Source organism: Tachysurus fulvidraco, chromosome 17 (assembly GCF_022655615.1).
Source record: "Tachysurus fulvidraco isolate hzauxx_2018 chromosome 17, HZAU_PFXX_2.0, whole genome shotgun sequence".
NCBI classification, from domain to species: Eukaryota; Metazoa; Chordata; class Actinopteri; order Siluriformes; family Bagridae; genus Tachysurus; species Tachysurus fulvidraco.
The window spans coordinates 14,320,288-14,347,127 of NC_062534.1; the positions used below are offsets into that span (position 1 = coordinate 14,320,288).

The 26,840-nt window shown below is 40.8% G+C and overlaps 1 protein-coding gene across 1 annotated transcript in view; it reads right to left on the reverse strand.

The window, feature by feature from the left end:
- tenm2a (teneurin transmembrane protein 2a) overlaps nucleotides 1–26,840 on the reverse strand; it is a 215,697-nt gene that overhangs the window by 13,236 nt on the left and 175,621 nt on the right. The window contains exons 7-17 of the mRNA XM_047802622.1: nucleotides 20,035–20,240; nucleotides 19,462–19,657; nucleotides 17,392–17,493; nucleotides 12,508–12,702; nucleotides 10,959–11,159; nucleotides 9,661–9,846; nucleotides 8,385–8,408; nucleotides 4,417–4,563; nucleotides 1,293–1,503; nucleotides 1,015–1,134; nucleotides 345–606 (exon numbers count right to left, since the gene is read on the reverse strand). Of these exons, the coding sequence (XP_047658578.1) occupies nucleotides 345–606; nucleotides 1,015–1,134; nucleotides 1,293–1,503; nucleotides 4,417–4,563; nucleotides 8,385–8,408; nucleotides 9,661–9,846; nucleotides 10,959–11,159; nucleotides 12,508–12,702; nucleotides 17,392–17,493; nucleotides 19,462–19,657; nucleotides 20,035–20,240 (1,850 nt within the window). The remainder of the gene's footprint in view (nucleotides 1–344; nucleotides 607–1,014; nucleotides 1,135–1,292; nucleotides 1,504–4,416; nucleotides 4,564–8,384; nucleotides 8,409–9,660; nucleotides 9,847–10,958; nucleotides 11,160–12,507; nucleotides 12,703–17,391; nucleotides 17,494–19,461; nucleotides 19,658–20,034; nucleotides 20,241–26,840) is intronic.

Below are 26,840 nucleotides of genomic sequence, written 5' to 3' on the forward strand. Positions count from 1 at the left end.
CCTTAGGGATAATGAAAAATAGATTAAGCTCGCAAAAATGGAAAAAAAAAATGAAAGAAAAGAAAACATGATTGGATAAAGAAAATGAAACTAATTTTAATCAGATTCAGAAGCAGCTCATTTAAGAAAAAAGTATTATATCTGTACCCTGTAGTCTCTGAAATGTCATAAACTGCTACTCGAGAGAAGCATAATTAACTGATGTGCAATGTAATGGCTGAATGAGTAAGGGGCTTTGACAGAGAAAGGCTCTGGAAGAAAAAAAAAAACTGCTTTTATTCTAATACCTTGGCAAAAGAAATAGATAACATGACCCAGAACATTTTATGGAACCTTGTTCTGACCTGAGTTTCAGGGATAATGGACCTCTCTCCAGGTTGAGAGCTAAAGAACGAAGACAGGGGCGAAGCCACCACAACTGGATCAGGCCTCACAAAACCGCTCAGGTCACAGCCTGGGATTGTGTTCTCCTCCGTTTTCATCATGAGCGTGTCCATGGCATAAAAGCTGTTCCATGGGAGCCACACTGTGCGTTCTTGGCTCAGGAACGGCGCACGCTCGAAATGCAGTGTGAGAGAAGCGCCTCCGTTAGCGATGAGGTCAAAGCTGTGGGAAAGAACCGAGAAGGAGAAAATGTGGTGCGAGAAGAGAAACATAATTACTTGTGCTGTACACATTATTGATGGCGCTATTATACTCTAAATGATTTTACAAGTCAAAACGCCAGTTTTCTGGGGGGAATAATTAATTTCATTGAAAAATTGCAGCTATTTAAGCAGAAAAGCTCTGGGTTTACATGACCCCAAATAAATGTAATAAACACTTGTTCTGTATTTCTGTTTTTAATGCAGTGGTATACATCAACAGCACTTGAAGCTGTAATAAACAACAGCGTAGACAGATTTAACAATGTCATAAGTAAGCTAACAATAGGGAGGGTGGAGGGAGAGTATTAAAGGCAGTTTAAGGTTGCCGATGGAGAAGTTTATGAATTATGGTTTTGTATTCACTCACGTTCCATCCTGGCGTGTAAGAGTATATCCATAGTGAGGGTACTTAACAAAGGACACATTGACCCCCACCAGGGGGGTTCCATCTGTTGTCAGAACCTGGCCTCTTATCAGGGATGCCAGACTAAAAAAGACAAAGTAAATTTAACTGGTTAAATATCTTTATACAAGCTGCAGAAAATGCAAGAAATACTCTGCCCTTGCAATAGGTCAAAATCGAACAATTACACAGATTCTTTCCTGAGACAATAGAATACATTAAAAGTAAACCTGCTGCCCTACCTGGCATTGAAAGGGTTTTCTCCCTGAATGATGTGTGTGCTATCCCGGCCAACCAGCATGTTGACACGCTCATAGAAGGAGCGAACCTTCTGCACAGGCAGCTGGCTCTGCTGGATCACCTGCAATGGGTCTCGGGAGCCACGACACAGTGGGCTGTTCTGACATGGGCTCTGGATACAGCAATCCGGGTCCATGCAGTCTGTCAAACCATCTACAGGAAGAGAGAACAACCGAGAGAGTCATTTAATCATTTAATTCATCAATTGCTTTCACTTGTCCTTGTCCTTGTACTTTTAAAATATGAACAGATTAATATCTCTTCTCCTTCTGAGTACACAAAAAAGTACGGAAGCATTTTTTTTTAAGATTTTCTGCCACTCAGTTACTGCAGCTTTATATTCCATCAAATTATCTGTGATGTTTCTATGAAGTTTTTTGAGGACAGCTAAAATGATGCACTCGCAAACACTGCACATTTTTTGTACCGGCAATCATTATTTAGAGCCGGATTATATTCTGTTGCAATTTAGCCTTCATGAATCACGAGAGAGCGGGAGAGACAAAGGTGAATACATAAGGTGGGCCCAGAAAAAGGCACCTTGGGTCAGAGAAAGCATTTATCTCTTTAGCTGCATCCCACTGAGACAAGCTGTCCACTCAAAGTCACTCTGACCCTTGAGTGGGGATACTTTCAAGGCCACCCTAATACACCCCTTCATAACAAAGCACTACACCACAACCTACATGTGTATGATCTTAAATTTCCTGTTTGACCTATTTTACTCAAAGTGGAATAAAATGTCAAAAAAACAAAAACAAAAACACACACACACACACACACACACACACACACACACACACACACACACACACACACACACACACACACAAAAAAAACGGCCAATCTGTAACTTTATGGGCTTGGTTCATTTTCTTCCAATTTGGGTCGACACATATTTGATTTTAATACAGGTTTTACGATGGATGCCCTTCCTGACACCCCGATTTCACTCCAATTTCTTGGGAATGGCACCTAGAGTTAAACCCTCAGTGAATCCTGCCCAGGACCACGGCATTGAGAGTGTGGGATTGGTCCATTTCTTCAAAATATATTACAGTGATTATGTTCAGGGCATCTTAGCCCAAGTGTTAACAAGATGAAATAAAAGCGACTAAAAATGAAGGGCTCTGAAAAATCTAATGTGCAAGTGGTTTAGTTTCTGACTCTCTACCATCCCTCTAACATCTTTTATTCCTGCCTTAACACTGCCAAGGTTCAAACTTGAAAATGTACAAAAAATCTAATGATCAGATAACAGAAATAAAATGAGAAAAGTGTTAAATGTTTATCTTGGGAACACTATGCTGAAATATTTTTAAACTGGTGATCTTTGGATTATTTCACTATCTATTTCCCAACTGATGGCTGCCACAATACATGACTCTGGTGTGATTGGTTTGGGACTAGTCAACACATAGCTTTTAAAATTTTTGGATACTGGATAATATGAAAATGGAGTCCTGGAACTGAGAAAAGTGAAATGCCCATATAGCTTGTTAAAAACATTTTTATAATACACATTTTACAGCCAATACTTTTTTGTTACCAATTTTGTAATTCCATTTCACATGTCCAAGTTTACGGGAAATAACCTGACAGTGTACGTTTTAGCTAGGGACCCTCGATGCTGGCAGAAATCTCTAACCCTTTCTGCAGAAGCATTTTCTTAAACTATGAACGGTGTTATATCTTGGTGTGTTATAATACAGCCTGTCGTGAATACTCACTTGACAGCTTTAAAGTCTTGATTGACCCAAGTCTAGATTTTGCCCAATCTAGTGTTTAGGATGCATTCTCTACAACCAGGGTGATGAGGCAAGTATGGCTTTTCTAAAAAGTAAAAGTAGGTGAAACCTAGAAATCACTGAAGATTATACAAAGTTAGTCATTCTGTGACAGCACATCAAAGTTGTCCATGTAGACTCCCTCTGTCTTGATGAGTTACTTGAGGGATGTAACTTGTGGTTCATGGAAATCCAATTATTTTCTATTAACCTCTGCAGGCTTTCTTGACAAGTTGAATTTGTTCTTCTAGCGTATTGGATTATATCATGAAATCGTGCATCTAAACTTTAAGAAATCTTCTCAATACATTTCTGAGAAAGACATTTTGAATTTTGAAAATTGAATTTAACAACAGAGTGTTACTAAAACCATTTTTTCATTCCTGCTCTTTTATGAGAATCGAGCTTACAGGAACTTGGGAGGCGACGGTGTATAGTTTCACGAATGTGGTAGATATCTTCATTGTTGTGTCAGAATCTGCTGTCTTGGCATTGCTGAGCTGCATGGGATTGGAGGTTGAATACTGTATGTTGCTGGGATGTGAAAAGGAGCATGCTTGCTTCTCCCCAGGAGCGGTTTATTAAGATTAATTGCAAAGTTAATGGGAAAGTGCAAAGACAGGTGACTGTCTCTATAGGCTACTTCAGCGACTACTTCTAAGACCTTGGCTAAAAATGATGATGAGAACTGGGTTGTCCCACCACCTGCAGCCAGTGTAGTGAACTCCAAGGTGAACTCTGCCATTGTGTACTGTCTCTGCTTGCAAGTTAATAGTTGCTCACCTGCCTCATTGCCCTTGGGTGATGATGGAAAACATTGCGAAATAAATTAACTAAACAATTCTATGTGCTGTGACAGCTTGCTATGAATCTGTGTAAGCTCCTGCTTCCATTCTTGTGGTGAAGTCGTCTGTCAGGCAGCAGACAAATGGATGTGAGCAACACAAGCTATTACACTAGCTTAGAATGATGGTAGTGTAATTCGACTACTGACTGAAGAGGCAAAGATGCCACACACACACACACACACACACACACACACACACACACACACACACACACACACACACACACACACACACACACACACACACACACACACACACACATCTGCCATCATCCACAAATGTCTAATTCCAGTATTACTGCTTACAGTTTTGTTTATAAATTGGAGAGGCAATTTATTTATTTTTAATAGAGTATTTACTATATTTCTGTAAACCATATTTTTAATATATTTTTATAATAGTGAATTCTGGCTTGTTTGGTGCTGTCTGACCTCCTTCGTTGTCTTTGTTGTCTGCGCAAGAGGTTTCCATAGCGACATTGCACCCAGTGCCCCTCCAACCTGTCTTGCACTCACAGTGCCAGCTGTTCTGTCCCATGGTGCACTGCCCGTTGCCATTGCACAGGTTAGGACATCCATCTGCAAAAGAGGTAGAGCACAGGGAAAAGGAGAGAGGGAGGGACAAGGGGGTACAGTTGGAGTAAGAGGAAAATAAGACACTAAATGTTAAAAAATGTAAGGTCGGGTCACTGGCTGACATTCTATAGTGCCTAAGGACATGCAATACCATGCACACTCACACACATGCAATGTAGACATAAATACACTTGCAGCACTCCCTTGAGTTCTTGTTGATTTGGGAATATTTGATAAGAGCACGTATAGGAGCTCCCAGTGGGTTAATTTGGGGGAGATGATTTGATTCCTGTGGCTTGCACACACAGCTCTCCATGTGCGAATGTGATTAGGAGAAGCTAGAGACAGATCAGATCAGATTAGAAGACTTGTGTGTATCTAGGTGAAAGTGTGTGCATGGTAGTAGGCAGATTTAGCAAGAGAGATGAGTGGAAGCGAGGTGACAGAGTAGGTGAGAGCCTTGGGTTATGTGATGAGCTACATGTAAGAGTGGGAATAAATCTGTGTGAGTGATTTTGTCAAATGTATGCCAGAGGCTGAGATATGTCTTAGAATTAAGTTTAGAGTTCCTACTTAATAACTTCATAAATCATTTATACTATGTATATATACATATATTTATAACATCATAACGTATGAAACTGCAATTGCTATTTCTGTAAAGTGAGAAGAGATGCATTTTTTTTATTTTGAGAGTTTCTAAATAATTAAAACAAGTTATGTTTGAATGTTTGTAAGAAAAAAAAATTAAAAAAAGAGAGAAATTTTTCTTATTTTATGACACAGTTGTTGATACTTTGGGGAGAGATTGTGTATATATCTGACAGTACACCATCCCTTGAAAAGGGTAAACTCCATATTCCTGCTGCTTTACCAGGACATAATTAAACCCTATTTATGGCCTGTTATTTTTTCATAATCTGGCACTTTTGTAATTAAAACATTAAATATTTTGCCCAACATTGACAAGATTTATGCCTGGAATGATGCATTACCAATAATATCCTAATATACAACAAACATTTCAGCATGGAGGAAACCTATGCTCAGTTTTTATTACTGTAAGAGGATTATCACATATGTCAGTGTGAGCTCAGCCATGCTTAGGCTAAAAGCCCAAAGATTAACCTTAAACTGTTAACACCTTAGCATGTCGGTGATTTCACTGCTGGTCATCATGCAGATATGGCCTTCCGGAATGGGCCAGTATCTTTTATCATATGGTCATTAGTTGTGCCTAATTTGGCGCAGGTGACATTTCACTGGATTTGTGGTTAAGGAGGACGTTATGGGCAAAGGAGCATGAAAAACCTTGAATGCACTAAAGCCCATTTACCATTCATGTATCAAATGCAATGCGGCTTTAATTAATACAGTTTTCGACATCTGTGGTCCTTGAGATGCCACATTAACAGCTTACTATGCATTGATTGTCACACAATATTGAGTTGAGAGAAAAGTCACTTAGAAATGATTGCTTTTTAAATTAAGTTGCCATTTTAGACAGCCAAATACTTACGAAGCACCAAGACAGCAGAATCTATAGTGGCCATTGATCTTTTTCCTTGGGCAGGACTGAGCACTGCCCCTCTTTTATGCCAAAGGCCAGTCAATTCTCCCCATAGTGCCTAGAATAAAGTGGGGCTTCACAAAGTATTAAGACACCAAGCTAAAGTAATGTGATTGGACATCATTGTAATCCCTTGAAAAAGGAGGTGAAATTGCCTTGGGTTATGGGTCAGTAGACATTCTCAGAGAAGGAGAGATGAAGGTGGAGGAAAGGCAGATAAAATCCCTGTATGTATTTAGAAGACAGGTAGACTAAGGTGTATACTACACAATGTAACTAAAGAAAAGGAAGCGAAGGGAAAGAAAGAAAGAAAGAAAGAAAGAAAGAAAGAAAGAAAGAAAGAAAGAAAGAAAGAAAGACAGACAGACAGACATAAAGGTCTGAGAGTGTGACGGTGAAAGAAACAGACCGGGAGGGAAAACCTGCTCTCCATCACATTCCACAATCTTCTTGTGTGCAGCTCTATCCCCTTTAAAGGTCATAAAACTAAAGGTTAGATTCATAAATCCTTGAAACTATCCCTAGGATGGGACTGATAAAAATCAAATAGTAAGAGAACCTATAAAATACCCTCCACTAGAACTGGCCTCATGGTTGTACTACTACAAAGTCAAATTTCTCCCTAAACCTCTCATAGATAGACAATACTAGAAGTTAGCTGATACTATATACAATATATATAGTCTACTGCAATAATCCAACAAAGAAGAGAAGTATGAGCAAATGTATATCTGTCTGAAAGAGCTGTCTGAATGTACAGTATTAACACAGACATGAAACACTTCAAGGACAGTCGAATAAACAGCTAATAAGTAATGGCACACTGTAAATTGTAAATGATATTTTTCTTGTTCAATTAATTGTCTTATGCATGTCAAAATGTAAATCTAATTCCCAAGCTTTGATTAAACATTGGTGGACAAATTGAGAAATGCACATTTGTCTTGCATGCCTCTTCAGCCCCAGTGAGCATGGCTTACACATGTGGTCCAATCATGCATTTGATCAAGTGTAAACCACGTTCTCCTGGAGTGCACCAGCATGTAAAGTCAATGTGCACACAAACTACTGCAAAAAAGTCAATTCCTTTAATTAACTTTTCATTAGGGATGTGCTTTTATTTCAATCTATTACAATTAAATGGTAATGCATGATATTTTGGAAGAATATACCAGGAAGAATTCAGCACTGGGTTTTCGTTGTCTAATTTAAATATTAAAAGCCCCACTGATGCATCCTAATGGGGTGATTACTAAAGGTCCATCCCACACCCCAGAGTTGCTTCTTATACTCTGCTGGAGTGCAGCACTCTCCAGTCCCTCTATTAGTGACTGCTGAGACAAAGTCATTACAATGACTTGTTATGGCCCTATGCCCTGCAAGCAAAAATATTGGAGAAAAATTCTGCACCATCTCCCTGCCCTCAAAACTCTGCACCAGTGGCTCATGAAATTCAACAATTACCTCAGGATCTTTGCTTTCCCTGGTGCCTTTAACCTCAGCTATAGTCCACCAATTCCAGCCTTTGCAAATCTGTGGCACATGTGCCAGCTCCACCTTGGTTTGTTTTCTCTAATTCAGCTGTTTTTGTGTGAGCTCTACTCTGTGGGGCAAATAGGAAAATAGGAAAGGTAGACTGTCCTCCCTTGTTTTTTTTAAATAAGAAAACACTATAGCAGGTTCACACTGCTAAGAGTTGACTGATCTTGAAAAGACACATCATCTTTCATTTCTTTTACTCTGCCAGAGGTGAACTGTCAGTGACTGCTGAGTCCTTTCCTTGCACTTTGTCTTTTGATGAGTACCATGGAGAGACAAATATGACTCCTGGAAACCTGGAAACACGAATGGGAAGATGGAAACTCTATTCAGTGGGCTTACACTATCATTGTCGATGTACCGGACTACTGAAAAGTCACCAGTGATTATTTGAGAGGGATCTGAAGCTTCTATTGAATAAAAGCTTAAATTCATAGGCATTAGGAAATCTCACACATCACAGAAAGACAGAGAATGATCTGAGGCTTTATAAACTTTGTTAGAATAAACTGGTACAAGAAAACACGGACGTGAAGAAACACACACACCTGCTCTACACAGCTAGGCGCTCTACTGTACACCACCAAAATCTAGTCTACAGGACACACTGTGAGAAGCACGCAGTCTCTACACAGCCAAGCTGTCAGGAGAAGTGCTTGCGGCCAGTGCTACGGTGCAGCTAGCACTAGGACATAGTGCGGGCGAGGTACAATACCTTCTTTAGTTTCATCCCAATAGTCTGCAATAGAGAGAGCACGCAAAGAGGGGGGAACAAGAGGGCGAAGTGAGAGGCAGGAGACATGCATACATGCAGTTATTTTGGAATATACGAGAGATTTCTGTAGCAATGCCACTTGGCTTAAAACAAGGGTTTTAAAAGGACTAGCCAGACAAGCTCTCATTAAAACTGTATGGGGGAATGAACTAAAATCAAGATATTTTCAGACAGGTAAGTCTTCATTTGAGACACTTGTGTCATCCCCCGAGTGACAGACTCTCTCTCTATGGCTCAAACATGTATGCACACATACACACATACAAACGTACACTCACACTGAGACTTCTAGACACTGACAGAAAGACATGCTCATGCTCAAAGATGTCTTATGTCTCTTTTCATGAGAGAGAAGTCAGAGGCAAGCTAAAGGTGTGATTGTTTTCAGGAGAAGACATCTGGAGCTTTCACTTCACTGGTCTGTTTTGTGACTCAACACACCTGTCTGTTTGCCACGTAAAAGCAAATTCTTCTCTCAAACAAAACACAGTTTGAAAGCATCCCAATTCCTCCAATCCAATTTTAATTGCTTCCCAATTCTTCTATTTCCAAGTCCAAACTTTCCAAGTCAAATAGACTCTAGGAATACTCTAAAACATACAACAGCATACTTTGGATTGTGTCTCCTTTTTGACATTAAAATGACAAAGCAAACTTCCCTCAACATATTATATCTTAGTCTTTAAAACCCTCTATACTTTTTAATGCAGGTTTTCTGTGTAAGTTTCAAATTGGACTGTGTAATTGGGCTTTTTTAATGTATTATTCCTTTTCATTTTATTTAAATACTATTCCTACATATTTCTACTACGGTTCTCATTATGTTTAAAAGAAAGTGAAAGACTCAACAGCTTCACTTCTTCTCCAGCTTTTCCTATCAATCAGAAACCCAGTGTACCACTTTAAACCAGTGGATCTCAGTCTGAGATCTAAGGTAACCATTTCTGTTTTCCATGCTCTGGCAGCCCTTATCCAGACCACATGGGGCTTGTTATTGAGATGATAAGCTGCTTCAGACAAGTGCAAAGTCTGGAGATTTTATGACTACCAAAACCATGTTCTAGCTGATTATGGTGTTTCTTTTGTACTAAAGAAGGGCCTTGTCCCTCCCAATGCTCTGTTGCTTTGAATGAATGAGACAAGACAAGCAAAGTATCAAATGAGAGTGGATGCATGTGTATAAATGGACGGAGGGAAGCTCTATAAATATACTTACCGATGGTGCAGTGCTCTCCATTCCATCCCTGGTGACACTCGCACTTGCCGTCCTTACAGGTGCCATGTTTTACACACAGGGGACTGCACACACGCTGATCACATGCCTCCCCTGTCCAGCCCTCTTCACAGCGGCATGAGCCACCCATACACACACCGTGAGTCCCGCAGTCCACTGAGCACACCTCTGTAGACACAGAATACATTATTATTATTATTATAAATAAAATAATTTAAAAAGCCACATTTCCATACTAAACTAACTAAAACTTTCAGCTCATCATCAGATGATCTCTTGTTCCTGTGTCAGAGTAGTTTCAACTGCTATTATCAGGCCTCTCAGTGTTTACAAATGAAATAGTAACAACCTTTATTTCATACTTTTTTGAAAGGAGGCATTCAGTATTCAAAATATCTCAACAATTTGATGAAATACTATACCCATACATACATACATACATGACAGTACCCATCAGACTGGGCATTTCAACATCTATGCAACATCCCACAAGGCTACATCATAGGTCCCCAATTTCGTAAATTAAACACACTGCCCAATGTAGAATTAAGTAGCAGATTTGCTTTAATTAGTATACAGATCTCTCTATATGGCATAATGGCATATCTGTCTTTAGCATCAAATGCCTACAAGATGATCAGCTTCTAGTGTGTTCACATTATCCAGTACAAGCTTGACCTTCCAGTATCTAACCTACCCTTTAAATCTGCTCTTAATTCAAATGTTTCAGGATCCTCACATGCTTGAGAATGAAGGATCACATTACACAAAATCTTAAGACTCTTCGTTGGTTAACTGTACGCTGATTCAAGAATTTCTATATGATTCTGGTGTTAATTGCATATTCTCTACTTTAGTGAACTGAATATAATATACACTGTATGCTTCCAGAAGATCAACAGGTATGGCATAAGAAATCTGTAGAAAATTCTAGAAAAGAAAAGGGGGCATTCAGATTTTAGTTACCTCTGAAATCCTCTCCCTGCAAATCTGCCTGCTTTCACTTCTCTTATCAATTTTAAAAAGCAAATGCATTATTCTTCAAACACATTATTTTTATATTTCGCTTCGTTACAATTGCTGTTTGAAGCACACCGTAGGCATCATTACAAAAGTGCTATGTGAGTAAATATCACTATTCACATCTACAAACCCAACACTGAGAGAACCTAAATGAGATATAGTGTGTGTAAGCCTAGTAAGAAAAAAAAACATCACGGACTTGCTTATATATTATTACCATCTTATTTTAATACAAAAAGCAGTGAGCTGGTACTGACCAATGGAGCAGTCTGGGCCCATCCAGTTAGAGTCACAGCTACACAGGCCCGTGTCAGGAATGAAGGCACCATGACCGTGACACTGATCAGGGCATTGGGCTCTGGGCAGCTCACAGTGTGTTCCTCCCCAGCCTGGTTTACAGTGGCACTCACCACTCACACAGATTCCATTACCAGAGCAGGAAGGGTCCAGACAGTCCACTACACATAAAACACCACACAGTGCTAATGTTATAAAAGAGAATGGCACATTAGATTGGCTCAACATTAAAAGATTATTGATTTGGAAAAAAAAACTATAAATGAGTCATGACCTGTATGCAGTAAGTAAAATACTAATATGCAAGATGTAGCCAGTGGACTCGAGTCTGGAGGGTTTGTGACACACATAACACACATACACAAAGACACACACAACCTTTCATCTAAGCATAAAAAATCAATATCCTTCACATTGTAAGTCTATGAATGAGCCTTTCCTCTCAAATACTTGTCCATCTCACCCACTTTCCTTCCACGATCCTTCTCTAGTCCTTTGATTGGTCTAGCCTGCCCACTGCCCACTACCTTGTGCTGTTCAATGGAAACTGACACTGACTGCTAAGTTGCCAAGGTGATCAGACTGCTTAAATAGAGTGAAATGTATTTGACAATTTAGCTGTCCTTCGCCCCAGTTAGGTTTGATCACCTCCTGTCTGTACGACACCATGTCACCCTTCACTTTCATACCACAAAGTCATTTGCAGAAGGCTGTTCTTTTTAGGCTGCAGAAATGGTGCATCACATTTATTGATTTTTGTGCTTCTGCCACTCTAGATAAATTGTCTGAGCAACTATATTGTGATGAAAATCTGACATGAGGTAAGAAAGAGAGAGAAAAATGTGCTGTAAAAAAGGAATAAGTGCCAACCTTGTACTAGAAACAAACTCCAGCTCTTTTCATTGCTGATGTGCTCTCTCTGTCTCTTAGATGATGCGACTGCCCTATTCTCAACCCAATATTTCCTCTTACCTTCATCTATTTTTATATGTAAGCCTCCCTGGCACAATTTTCTTGTCAAACATACAACTCCTTGCTCTTCTGCTCATCTCTCAGCTATCCATTCAGCAAAAATCATTCTCATGAGAATTTCATTTTTCAAATGAATAGGGTTTTCTGACCAAACTAAGTGGCACACTTATAGAATATCTAAAATAATCATTGATGCCTTGGAGCTATTTTGTGGTTAATGGTCCAGGTGTTTTTATAAAACGTTTTTAATGGCATAAACATGCATGCCAATCAACACAAAAATGCTTGTGGGAGGACTAAATTAATGTTAAGAGTCATGATTTATGAACACCAATAAAAAATTAAAAGATTAATTTCCTGGGAATTTGTACCATAGTGAAAACTTGTACTATTAAGAAAACACACACACACATACATGCGTGCGTGCACACACACACACACACACACACACACACACACACACACACACACACACACACACACACACACACACACACACACACACACACACACACACACACACACAAACACACACACCTTCAGCACAGTTCTCTCCCTTGTAACCCAGTGAACAGACACAGGTGCCTTCCTTGCAGGTTCCATGGCCACCACACTGAGGATCAATGCACTGATTTACAGGAATGTCACACTCTGGTCCCTTCCATCCACTGTAGCAAGTACATGAGCCTTTTTCATACTGTCCGTTACCACTGCAAAGCACTGGACATGCAGCTGTGAGAGAGACAGAGACAGTGAGAGAGACAGTGAGAGAGAGAGAGAGAGAGGAGAGAGAGAGAGAGAGAGAGAGAGAGAGAGGAGAGAGAGCTTTCTTTGATTAAATGCTGTGCAGGTCAGTATGAGAGTCTGAGAGAGCAGAAATCATTAATAAATGGACATGTAATTCCCTGACACTTTAGAGACTCAAAGACTCTATTGATGACACGTGGACAAAAAGACTTGATCGCAGCATTCCCGTCTGTGGAAACAGAGGATATAAGGAACAAAGAAATCATGGGCATGTACAGCTTGTATGCATGACTGCAGCAGAACAGCAGGGAACCATTCTGACACACATTTTTTATGGACCTGCTTATGATTGTGGCACAGATTTATTTTAATTTATTCATCTTCATAATTATCTTTATAGTAACTTTATAGTATCTTTATATGATCCCAATAAGGGTCACAGCAGATTCCAGTAGCTGTGAGTGTGATGTGGGAATTCACTCTGCAGGCCACACCAGCCCATTATTCGCCCTCCTCCACACACTCATTCACACCCAGGGACAGTTCAGCATAACCAATTCACCTAGCAGCATGCCTTTGGAAGGAAGCTGGTGTACCCTGAGAACATGTACAGAAACTCTGCACAGACAGTAACTGTGGACCCTGTAGCTGTTCTGCCTTTATTTTAATTTCCCCTCTTAAATTATTAAGCACAATAGGCAAAAATGTACAACCATAATTACTTATTGGCACCACTGGAGCTTTTTTCCTGCTGAACTTTTCACCCATACAACAAAAAACAGTAGTATGTGCCATAATAAGAAAGACGTTTTATATCATTTGATAACATTTTTACATGCCTGTGCAATTTAATTCACCTGACATTATTTATACATGTTCGTAAATGATTGAGGTTTAGATTTAATACAATTAATTAAATATGGCAGACTGTTAGGCTTATAATGATATGAACTGCAGAATACTATCTATAATCAAGCACAAATCAACTTGAAACACAAACTAAAATGCACAAAAAAAACAAACAAACAAACAAACAAACAAATAAATAAGGGGGCACGGTGGCTTGGTGGTTAGCACGTTTGCCTCACAACTCCAGCTTTGGGGGTTCGATTCCCGCCTCCGCCTTGTGTGTTTGGAGTTTGCATGTTCTCCCCGTGCCTCTGGGGTTTCCTCCGGGTACTCCGGTTTCCTCCCCCGGTCCAAAAACATGCATGGTAGGTTGATTGGCATCTCTGGAAAATTTTCCATAGTGTGTGAGTGTGTGAGTGAATGACAGTGTGTGTGTGCCCTGCGATGGGTTGGCACTTCCAGGGTGTATCCTGCCTTGATGCCCGATGACCCGAGAATAGTTCGGATAAGTGGTAGAAAATGAATGAATGAATGAATGAATAAATAAATATATAAAATAAATTTACTCTTCAGACACAACTTTTGTCATGAAGTCAGCCCTGGAGCATGTGCTATGGCAGTGCATGATGGCCCCAGAATACACAGGACAGCTTTTGTGTTTTGTCTTTACGTCCTGTCATGGTTTGTTTATACAGTCGCAAGTTTTATTTTACATCATGGGAAGGTACATGTTCATTGTTCTGAATCACTCCTTGCCTCTGACTGATATGTCCCTTTATCATTCTTACCTGTTCTCACTTTGTTCCGGATTAATTCATGTATTTTATCCAGATTCGTTGTCAGTTTTTCTGTCGTCTGATTTCATTTTGTTTCCTAGTTCTGTGTTTCCTGGTAGTGCCTCATGCTCCTGTTTCCTGTTCACGATTCCTGATCATGGATTACACCCAGTTTATTTCTGCCTGTCTGTGTTTTGACTTGCTCTATCGACGTATGGAAATGCCCAAATAAAACACACGTGGAATACATTTGCTTACATCCTACCTCATCTTGCCGCATGCCAAGGCTTTGAGAACAAAGGGTTTGAAGAAACACATAAATAATGTTTACTCTATAATCTATGAAATCTGAATAATCTCTTGTTAAAAGACAAAATGTAATAATGCAATATGAAGCACACTGCTTTTGTGTGTGGATGACTATAATTGGTTGGGACTTGTGAATAGTGTGTATGTAAGCGAATACGAGTCTCTCACTATGTGTGTCAGTGTGTGCTCATTAATGAGTTGTGATGGATGAGTGTAGGGATGGGAGAACAGATGTGCTCATTGGTTTTTGTCTCATTTATAAGTCTGCAACCATAAAGAGTGAACTCTTTCATCTCAAACACCCCTGATGACAACACACACACACACACACACACACACACACACACACACACACACACACACACACACACACACACACACACACACACACACACACACACACACACACACACACAATGCACAGTGCAGTAGTCCACCAGCCTGTTACAAGCTGTGGTGTTGAGATGGTTGCCTCTGGTGATGCATTTGCAATTTACTTTAATGAATGCTGCTCAAACATGTCCCCCAGTGGCATTTGATAACAGCTGACTGTGCGAGATTCACCATCAGCTATGTCCCCCATCTACGTTACCCTTAAACCCTGCCTTGATCTGTACATCTCTCACTGGTGTAATCTTTAACATTTATTCAAGATTTTGAGGTGAAAAGGGAAGCTGATAAGCATACAAAGTTTTCACTACACACACACACACACACACACACACACACACACACACACACACACACACACACACACACACACACACACACACACACACACACACACACACACACACACACACACCACACACACACACACACACACACACACACACACACACACACACATGCAAATCTCAAAGACGGAGTGGAAATAACCGAAATAGAGATGGATAGATGTGCAGCTGTGCAGTGAGAGGAGGAGGGAGGTCAATGCTTAGAAAGGAGCAGGAGATGGCAGAAGGGTTAAGATGAAGAAAACTGTAATGAAACAAAATGTAATCTAACAGTGAGGTAACTAAACTATTAATCACAAGGCTCCCAGGTGAACAATGGAAGATATTGGCTTGCATGAACTCACATCCATCATCACAATGTCTTAGAGATGCCTTCGCAAGCAACCAAGCCCCCAACACACACACACACACACACACACACACAGAAACACAAACCCAAAAGAGATATGTTTTTATATGTTTTTTACACTAGTTGAAATAGGATGTGTTTATTACTTTTAGTAGCTGAAGTCAGTATACCAACTTTAAGAATGCACAGCAGAAATATTCTAATAAGAGGTACACTCTTTTAGCGCACACACACACACACACACACACACACACACACACACACACACACACACACACACACACACACACACACACACACACACACACACACACACACACACACACACACACACACACACACACTGCTACTCAGAAAGTTCCAAAGGTTGCAGGGGCTGGCGCAGTGAGACAAATGCTCATCCGTGGGACACACAGTGAATTAAAAGTCTCTCAGGTCAGGGGCTAGATTAGACAGTAGTACACAGGGGCAACATTCTGGCACTTTTGGTAAAAGTAAATGCCAACCTTGGTTTATCTATGCAAGGCAGCCCCTAGATACATTTTATCTATTTGATGGATGTGGTCTGCGCTACTAACCCCAGCCCCTCCCCTGCCGATGTTCATGATAGTTCCAGTCCCTGTTTACTGCCATTGTATGTTTATAGCTATGTTTGGTGTGAGGAAAGAATACACTATGGACTACACACCACTCCACCACAGGACAGCACACACACACACACACACACACACACACACACACACACACACACACACACACACACACACACACACACACACACACACACACACACACACACACACACACACACACACACACAATTTAAATTTGTGTCTAAAATCCACCTACTAGCATGTTTTTGAGAGGCAAGAGGAAACCCACACAGAGGCGGGGAAGAGCATGCAAAACTCCACACAGACAGTAAACACAAGATTGGGATCAAACTGAGAAGCCTAGAGCTGTGAGGCTGCAATGCTACCTACTGCACAACAAGGCTGACAATATACCCCAGAACAAGGTAGTTCGTAATCTCTAAGCTGTTGTTAACAGATGTGTATAGATTTGCTCATTGAAGCAAAGTGTTCTCATTTTGCAGGTTTTTAAGTGTCACTGTATCATGTATCATTGTATCATGTATTCATAATCAGGAAATATATTTATAGGATTTTACAGCCAGACAGAATAAAGAAAAAAACTGAACGTCGGTTCTGTGGACCTGTAACTGCAGTTTGTTAAATGAAAGCCTTAAGAAAGAAAAAGATATATCAAGAAATTTATATGATAAGAGTGTTGAGAACCTCAAATAATAACATCCATGGAAGCAGCACAGCTCCCCTTAATTTCTTTATGCTGACTGTGTTTTAATATAGGAAATATTTCAGCATTTATTTCTAGCCGAAACCAACGAAACACTTCTTTTTTCCTTTTAAGATTATTAATGCTCTTATACTTTATGTCTCATCCTCTTTTTCCCTTCATGTTTTCTCCTTTTCGCTCTCTTGCTCTAGCCTCTCATAAAACCACTGAAAACACTATTTCTTCCTTGTTTCTTCTTTGACTCTAGCATGTACCAGGGGATCTTAAGCTTTCCCATGCCAGTCTCTGTATGTACACTTATGACAGAGGTCAGCACGTAAATTGGAAGGTCTCCTACCTTTCGAGCAGTCCATGCCATGGAAGCCGGGGAAGCAGTGACACACTCCTGACACACATTCGCCGTTTCCATGGCAATTCCTCGGGCACTCTTGCACTGAGTCTGTGAAAGGGAGGACACTTGTCTGAGAAATGGTGGTTATGACAGGAAAGACGACTGAAACCTCGAGAGGTGGGTGAAAGGAACCGCCAATTACACTTATCCTGTTCTTGTTCATCTTTCCAACTCTTCATCTTTACCTCATTCTTTATAATCCTAAAATAGATGGAAACTACTTTTAAGTTTCAAGGTCATATATGCGCAGCTCTGGCTCAGCCCTCATTGTTACAGTAAGTGAACATTCCTGAAAATTCAAGACACTGATAATATTCCATCAGACTTTGACGAATCTTGGTGGAGTGGACTGAACAAGAAGAAGAGTCACGTGTGAGTGTATGCTGTAGGCCATGTACAATTATTTTGAAGTTAATTTGATGACTGATTTCTCTAGTGTGTCTCAAATGTCATTTTAAGCTACTGTCAGCATTTGTCTATGCACTTGTACCCCAAGGGTCAAACAAACAAAGGGGCCCAAAGCTGAAAATGAGATTGAAACACCCCCCCTCCACACTATCTCTCAGGGCCCTGCATCATTATTGTTACAACCAATTCAAACCTCAAAGCATTTAATTAGCCATGTTCAGCAGCACAACTGATGTTCATAATGTTAATTGGTGTGATATCACTTATTACAGTTATCTATTCATGTGTGAATAATATTTCTGTGTGTGCAAGGTGTGGGTCTCTCTCAAAGTTAAAAGGCTGTGAAGTATTTAATTTGTTTAAATGCTTGACATTATCTTGGTATTAATGATGAAAAAGGCATTACAGGCATGTTCCTTATGCCAAGACTGCACTCTAAATAATATGAGTGATATGATCTGTTTGTTTAATGTTTTATTACACTGTGGTTTGAATGGCTGATGTGTAACTTGAGTGGATATTTTTTTCTGTAAGGAAGTGTTTTCTTTGCATTTTTTGCTCTGTACCAGTCAGAGGTAAAGTTTTATTTACATTATGGACTGAAGGCTTTGTGTTAACCCGATACTACAATTTGTTTGGCTTATTACCAATAACTGCTTCAATGTTAGTCAATGGAAGTACAGTACTTCTCAAACTGTTCGAAAGGGGAGATAAATAAAACAAATAAATTCCACGATTTAATTAATGAACATAATAAGACTATTTGGCATGTTATACAAATGTGTTCAATAATTTCCTGCCAATTTATGAGTGTTTTTGTCACATCCATGGATGACACAAACGCTGTTTCCCATAGCTGACATCCACCCTACAACCATGGTCAACCATTCACCTTCCCAGCAACCAGCTGCTCTTCCTCCTTCCCAGTCACCATCCTTCTAGTGGTTTGCAGCTGTGTTTAATAAGTATGTTGTGTTTAGCATGCTTTCATTTGTATTTCGGGAGTTAGTTGTTTAGATTTGTTTGTTTGTGTCTGTGATGTCACAGAGCTTTCTGACGAGGTTTTAGCCTGTGTTTATCTGTTTAGCCAATCGACCAACCTGTGCCTGTTTTAACCTAGTTTTTTGACATATTTTTGGATATTCCAATAGACCCATTCCTAATAAACTGACCTGCATTTTCCACAAAATTAAATGGAACTATAAACAATTAAAATGTATGCCATTCTTTAATTGATAAATCATTGCCATTATACTGTGACATTATAAAAATAATACTCATGTGGCATGAGGTTATTAGACGATAATTCCATGTTTAAAATTGCTTCAACCCAAACATCTGTGTTCTACACTGACCGCTATATTGGCGATATATAGCCTTTCCCTGTAGCCTTAAACCCCTGTGAGAAGGGTAGAAACATCAGAGAAGCAACAAGCCTCTATCTCTTTGCTTTTCCTCTACTACTCTTCAAACCACTCTCCACTCTCTAAATGGAAGTGGAAAACAAGCCTGAGTGAATTTATTGGCCAGTGAGAGATAAAGGCACTAAGAGTGAGTGACTGTGTGTGTGTGTTCATGAGTGGATGTGAGTCTGTGAGGCTGACTGACCTAATATAGCTGTGCTAAAGGACACAGACTCTTTCTCCTTGCCATCGTTGTAAAAGGCCAGGTGCCATGTGCCTGGATCCAGATACTGCACAAACACAGCTTCGTTCAGAACCACTGTCTGGATACTGCGTCGCTCTCGAGGAGACTCCACCACGCTCCATTTCTCCTTCCCGTCTAAGCGCTCCATATAGTCATACTACAGAGAGAGAGAGAGAGAGAGAGAGAGAGAGAGAGAGAGAGGGTGAGAAAAAACAAAAAAGTTGTGAGATATAGCTCTATACCAGTGCTGTAAAGTGATAACTGGTTATCTAATCTGACTAAATCCTTGAAACCTGTGTGTAATCTGACACAAACTACATATTTAAAGAATCCGCTCGTCTTTGTCATCTTTTTATAAATGAGACACTATGGCTGGCTTTAGTGTGACCTACCTGAACACACACACTCGCACACACACACACCTCCTGTGTATCACCTATGTGAAATCTAATCCACATATACAGTCACTGAAAAAGCAAACAAAGAGGATGCTCACTGTTTCGACACTGCAGGAGGTACATGAAATAAAATTACCTGTGCATGAGATGGGGGCAGGCCTTTGCGGATATACACCCCAAAAAGTGCATCTTTTCCCAGGGAAATGTTGAATTTGAGAAACTGAGGCTGGCTGAGATGAAGCAGGGATCTCCAAAACACACCTGGTGGCACCTCCTGGGTCACACGCCTGCCTACTTCCAGATTTCCAGTATCTATGCTGCTGTTTCGAAACGCACCAGGCCCTATGATAGACAGAAATGTGGAATAAGTAACCTCTCTTTCCTTCCTTATGGGAGGAGAATAGAGAATAACAGACAATCTCAAAGAAAGTGTTCTCTATATTTCTCTGTAATAAAGCAATGCTAGTCTCAGATCTGATTCAAAATGGATGAAAAAAGAACTGCTGTATGTCTGGATCTTCACCTCAGCGTACACTGAAAACAGAAAAGTAAGTGAGCTGGATAGTTGAAGAAAAAGAAAGGAATATGTTTATATTTTATTTAAAGTTTTTTTTTTTAAATTTAGTTGTGTTCTATTGTACAGACATTCATCAAGTATGCAGTCTTTTTATAAGGAGGTTTCATCATTATAAAAGACAGAAACTCCAATGCACCATGATATTACACATAGTGTCACATTAACTGATCCACAACTTCATCATAACACTTTTCAAACTTTCAGTTTAGGCTAAAGTCAGTATGTTACAACTAAGAGGAGCTCATTTGTGTCACTACAAGACACTTGTTATTCATCCAGATTAAATATGGCAATACACTGTACCAGAGTATAATAATCATGGGCAGCAGTGGCTCTATTTTTAAGGCTCTTGGTTAGGGGTTGAGTTGGGCTGTTGGGTTGTTGAGCCCTTGTATAATGGCTGGCTCTAGTATAAGCAAAGAAAAATAATTTCACTGTGCCATAATGTATATGTGGCAAACAAAGCCTTCTTCTATAAAATTCAAGTCAAGAAAAAGTATCAGTTTTGAATGAATGCACAGCGAATATCTGAATTAGGCCTCTACAATACCACCTCCTCTAGCAGCAGCTCCAGACAGGAAAAACAGGAAATAGAAAACGACACACTGGAAACTACAGTATCTGCCTCTCAGTCCTCTCTATATCACTCTTGTCCATCTCCTCTGAGACTCCATCAAAGTTTAAAGAGAGCTCTGACATGATAAGAGCATGTATATTCTCCTCCAGCCTCAGGCCTGTAGCGCACGTCAACCAAACACAGTCCCTGTTTACCCTCCTAATGACACATGCTGTTATCCACTTCTGATTTAATGGAAATCTCTCTCTCTCTCTCTCTCTCTCTCTCTCTCTCTCTCTCTCTCTCTCTCAATCTATCACTCTTTTTGTTGCTCCCAATGATGGCTGAGTGTAAATGGATGCAGCATGTAGCTGACTCTCATTCTCTCTTTTGCTTTTGTGTGAGGGAGAACACACACAAATGCACATGCACATGCACACACACACACACACACACACACACACACACACACACACACACACACACACACACACACACACACACACACACACACACACACACACAATCCTGCTGTAATCAGGTCAGTTCGACGCAGGAGACCACTGGCCTGACAGAGTAAAGCTGTGAAAAATGGCAAAGGAATAAGGAACAATGAAAACACAATCAGGAAAAAGTGGCTATCACGAGAGTGGAGTGAGCCACTGCTCATTAATACTGGGCAGCAAAGAGCAGGGCGAGAAATGGAGCAGCGGCGGGAGTAAAAAAAAAAAAAAAAAGGCGGGAGTTGGGTCAGGAAGAAGGAGACTCCTCAGGGATAGCTCGGTGGCGCTGCGCTTGAACAATAGTCCGGCTCTATTTTCTAGGAAAGTATTCTTTAGTTAGGGCACAGTCAAATAACATAGAAGAGTTATCTCGGATCAGACATAAAAGTTGGCTAGAAAAAAATTAACTAAAGCTCACATCATTGATTACCTTGAACAAAGAGAAACATGAAAAGTCACGGCAATGAAAAATCCAGCAAAGCAAAGAAAAACAGATTAAATACAGCAAAGGAGAACAAAGACAAAAGCATCTTTAAACAGCTAAGATCAATCAGAAAACAGAGAAATAAAAAATGCCTGAAATGCATATTCATAAAGTGCACATGAGCAGGTGTGAGTAGGAATGATGCAACCATGTTGAAAGGTGGAGATTTGAAGCTCTTGAAATGGAGTGCATTTTTTCCAGCCCACACTTTAATCAGAGAGGAGAGCACTTCCAACTCATCACACACTCACTCGGATAGCAGTGTGTGGAGAGGGAGAATGAATGTACAACTGAACAGAGGGGGGGGAAGAGAGAGATTCATGCACGACATGGCGGCTATGAAGTTAAGCGCTTGAAGATTATGATTGGGGAAACTGTTCAGCTGTCTTTTCACGTAAGAAGGAAAGTATTGTGGAGGAAAATGTGTGTGAGCGTGTGAACTGTATGTGTGAGAGAGAGAGAGAGAGAGAGAGAATGAGAGAGAGAGAGAGAGAGAGAGAGAGAGAGAGAGAGAGAGAGAGAGAGAGAGAGAGAGAGAGAGAGGGGCCGATTGTAGAGCTCAAGGTGAGTGTGTCTGTTTGACTAAATCCTAGAGCAACACTATACTCTTCAATGTGTGATGTCTGTCAAGATCTGGAGATATATTATAAAAGACTTGAAAGAAATTTTGAACCTGTGTGAACAGTGTGGGATTATCTCAAGCACACTGTACCAACACACCTCTGTGCTTCTCAGACAACCCGCAGAAGTACCAGAGCTGAAGGAATTAAATATAAAAAAAAGACAATGTGGATGAGAAGGATGAAAGAGAATGTGGCTTTGTGTGTGAGAAAGAGTGACTGAGAGAGGCAATGAGAAGGCTAGTGGGGGTGAGGATGTGAGAGAGAGAGAGAGAGAGAGAGAGAGAGAGAGAGAGAGAGAGAGAGAGAGAGAGGCAATGAGAAGGCTAGTGGGGGTGAGGGTGTGTGTGAGAGAGAGAGAGAGAGAGAGAGAGAGAGAGAGAGAGAGGACCCGAGTGACAGAGGCGATAGCGAGAGACGGGCAGAGCGAGAGAGACAGCGACGAGACGCAGAGAGAGCGAGACTCGAGCCAGCACGCGACGACGAGAGATGTCAGAGCACTCGCGCTCACGCTCTCTCTCGCTCTAGCGCGAGTAGCGCTCTCTACGAGCTCGCTGAGAGAGAGCGATTTTCGCGCGAAGAGAAGAGCTAGAGATGGACTATAGAGATCTCGACAGCTACAGGAGAGAGTCTAGAGAGCGATTGACTCTCAGCCTATATAGGCAGGAGAGATAGAGATGACGAGATGAGAGGAGAGATCTCTAGAGAGCTCAGATCGATACTATATACTGACAGAGACGAGAGAGAGAGCGACATAGAGGAAGTGATAGATAGAGAGAGCATGACAGAACAGACAGACGATGAGAGAGAGAGAGAGGAGAGAGTAGAGCGACAGAGCGACTAGAAGGAAGAAGAGAGAGAGATGGACAGACGAGAGACGAGAGAGTAGGCAATGAGAGTCCGCTAGTGGGGTGAGAGCGTGTGTGTGGTGAGAGACGCGAGAGAGAGTCAGAGAGAGAGAGAGATGAGACGAGCGCGATGGAGAGAGACAGAGCAGAGAGCGATAGAGGAGACAGAGGCGAGAGAGAGAGAGACTTTAGAGACTAGAGAGAGGAGAGCGAGAGTAGAGAGAGAGAGGAGATGCGAGAGCTTTCCTTTGATTAAATGCTGTGCAGTGTCAGTCTGAGAGTCTGAGGCAGGAGATCATTAATAATGACATGTAATTCCCTGACACTTTGGAGACTACGTTGCTTACCTCTGCCTCCAGAGGGCCCTGTGGTATCATCGTTGGTGCCAGGCATGCCTGCTGTGCCCAAGCCATGGCTCAGCACGGGAGCTTCCACAGGCTTCAGCTGCCAGGTCAACCCCAACAGGTTTAAAGCTGCAAGTAATAAGGAAAGAACAGAGCAAGAAGAAAAGGAAATGTGTCAGTGAAAATGACTGAGGGACAAAACACCTACCCCAGGGGTGTCAGACTCCAGTCCTGGGGGGTTTGCAGCACTGCAGAGTTTAGCTTTCTTTCTACCTCATTTAACACACTCGATTCTACTCATAAGCTAATTCCCACAGCTTGCATGGTCTGAAGCTGCTGTGTTAGAAAGGAAACACAAACCTCTATAGGACCGATTCCCTCCAGGATGCGAGTTCGATACGCCTGGTCTGTGCCAATAGTTCTGGTGAATATTACATTCAAAAGGTGCTCAGGAAAGATATAAAGCAACATGAAGTGCAGAGCTTACTATCTGGAGGGTTGTGAATCAGATCTCAACAGAGACTGGATGACAAACACATGCGATGGTTGAATGACTTCTTGACAGAAACTTTTGATTATACATTTAGTGAGACTGAGGGGACTGCTTTAGTCTCTGTTCAGAATTTAAACCATTTGCTATTTCTCAAACTATGTGAATCCTTCCAGAAAAGTCCTAGCTTTTGTATGAAAAATCTTCCATAGTTTCCAGCACAATCTTCTGCCCATCAGCTCTATGACAGGTAGCGAAAGAAAAATCACGTTTACTTTACGTTTACTTTACTACTAAATGAATTTGTTTTAGTAATAAATTTTTGAGATTTTTTTTACACATTAAATCAATCATTAAATCACATTAAATGTGTATTTGTTACACATTAAATCAACAGGATTCAAGAAATAAGATTATCTGAAACTTATATATATGGGCTAAGAAAATATTCATGTTTCTGAGGTGGCAAGGTTGGCACCTGTGGCTTAACTCTCACACATCTAAGGTTGGCACTGGTATAACTCTCACACATCTAATCCTCACCCATTTAGAAATCTTAGCAAATCTGTCTTTGTAAGGAGAATGACAATTATGACTCTCTGCTCTGTATTATTTTCCGCTTGCAGATGTTGGGAAAATAGACGGTAATTGGCACTTTTCACAAAATGCCTCAACGCTCATTTTTTGTGGAGGAAACCAGGGACTGGTGGGAGGCAGTGACTGAGAGAGAGAGAGAGAGAGAGAGAGAGAGAGAGAGAGAGAGAGAGAGATGAGCAAAACAACAACTAAAGCTAAAAGGAAACAAAGTATCTGAAAGACGGGAGATAAAAATAGACTTCCTCACACAAGAAGAAACTTGAAGACACCTCTTTTTGTGTAAGAGCTGACACCATTTTGAGTACGCAGTAAGCGACAGGCAAAAAGCAGGCAGTTTCTCTTTCTTCCCATTGCTTCATTACTCACTCTGAAGCCATTTGATTTGTTTGAGGCCCGAGTTCAGTCAGCAGCTCTGCATCTCTTCAGCTTCTTCTTTCAACTGCTGCCAAGTAACTTTAGCAGAAAGGCACGGAAAGACAAAGCTAACTTTCCTAAATGCAACCAAAGCGCCACAGAAAGTAGACACACCGCCAGGCTGATTGTGGGTCTTTGGTCTGAATTTCTGTCTCCAGCTCCTCCTCCTTAATTAAAGCAGAATTGCTTCTGAGAAAATGTCCTTCAGCATCGTCTTTTTCGCTGTTGACGTAGTTCACAAAATAAAAATAAAAAGTGTGAGTGGCTCTCAAGAAAAACAAAAACACTGTGAACAACAAGGACCATTGTGTGTGTGTTTTACTGACAAATATCATGTAATGGGTAATGCCCAATGGAAATACAGAGATGCTCTACCAGTACTGCCACCCTGGGACATTCACCACTGACAAATCTCTACAGAATACAAACAAGTTTTATAGTGACTGGGTTAGTAGCGTGAGGTGAAAGATTAAACCATTTCCCCGCAAATCTTTTTCCTTCTATTTGCTCAGTTAGTCAATTGCTTTTACACACACACACACACACCACCACTCACACACAACACCACACACACACACACACACACCACACACACACCACACACACACACACACACAAATACATGCACAAATCCAAGCCTCAGCCCCATCTTCGCCACAGTAATGGCATGGATAGCAGGCTGTGTGTTAATGACTCCCGCCCCTTTGCTCACCTTCATTCTGCTTGCCTATCACACCTAATCTCATCCCAGAAAATCAATTTTCTCTCTTGTCAAATCCATCTCCCCTCTGTCTGCGCCTCGGAGAGAACAGACAACCCCCTTTGTCATTCTCAGTTGAAGGAAAGAGCTGACACACATAGAGAGTTTGCAGATATACTGCACTAGCTTTCTGCTTCTCACTTCTCTGTTGTTCAGTCTCTCATTTCACTGATGCACTTCTCTCTTTCTCTCGCCCTTCTCTTCTCCTCCCCACTCTTCCTGTATCACTCCGTCAAGCTCTTGTTCTGCTGAAGGTACAGGTTAAATGGAAAATATATTATCAGTGGATGAATTAGGAAATGAATCAGTAACACACAATGAGCTGCATCCGTGGCGGCGTAAAGAGATCAGACAGACGAATTAACAGCAGTTTAGACACTTTGGCTCTGTACTAAGTTAATATACACTGTAGTTAAGTTATATATCAGTTTTATATATATATATATATATATATATATATATATATATATATATATATATATGTGTGTGTGTGTGTGTGTGTGTGTGTGTGTGTGTGTGTGTGTGTGTGTATGTATGTCTCCTGCCTTTGCAGTGTCAGTAGATGGCAGTGTTGAGTCAAAGCCACACTGTGGGATGCAACAGGCCATAGGTGAAAATTAGGGAGAGAGAGTGAAAATGATAAAGAAAAAAATTTAAAGCTAGGTAAGGTAGTTTGAGGCATGCTATAATGCACACACCCTCAGACACACACACACAACACACACACACACACACGTAAGATAAATTGT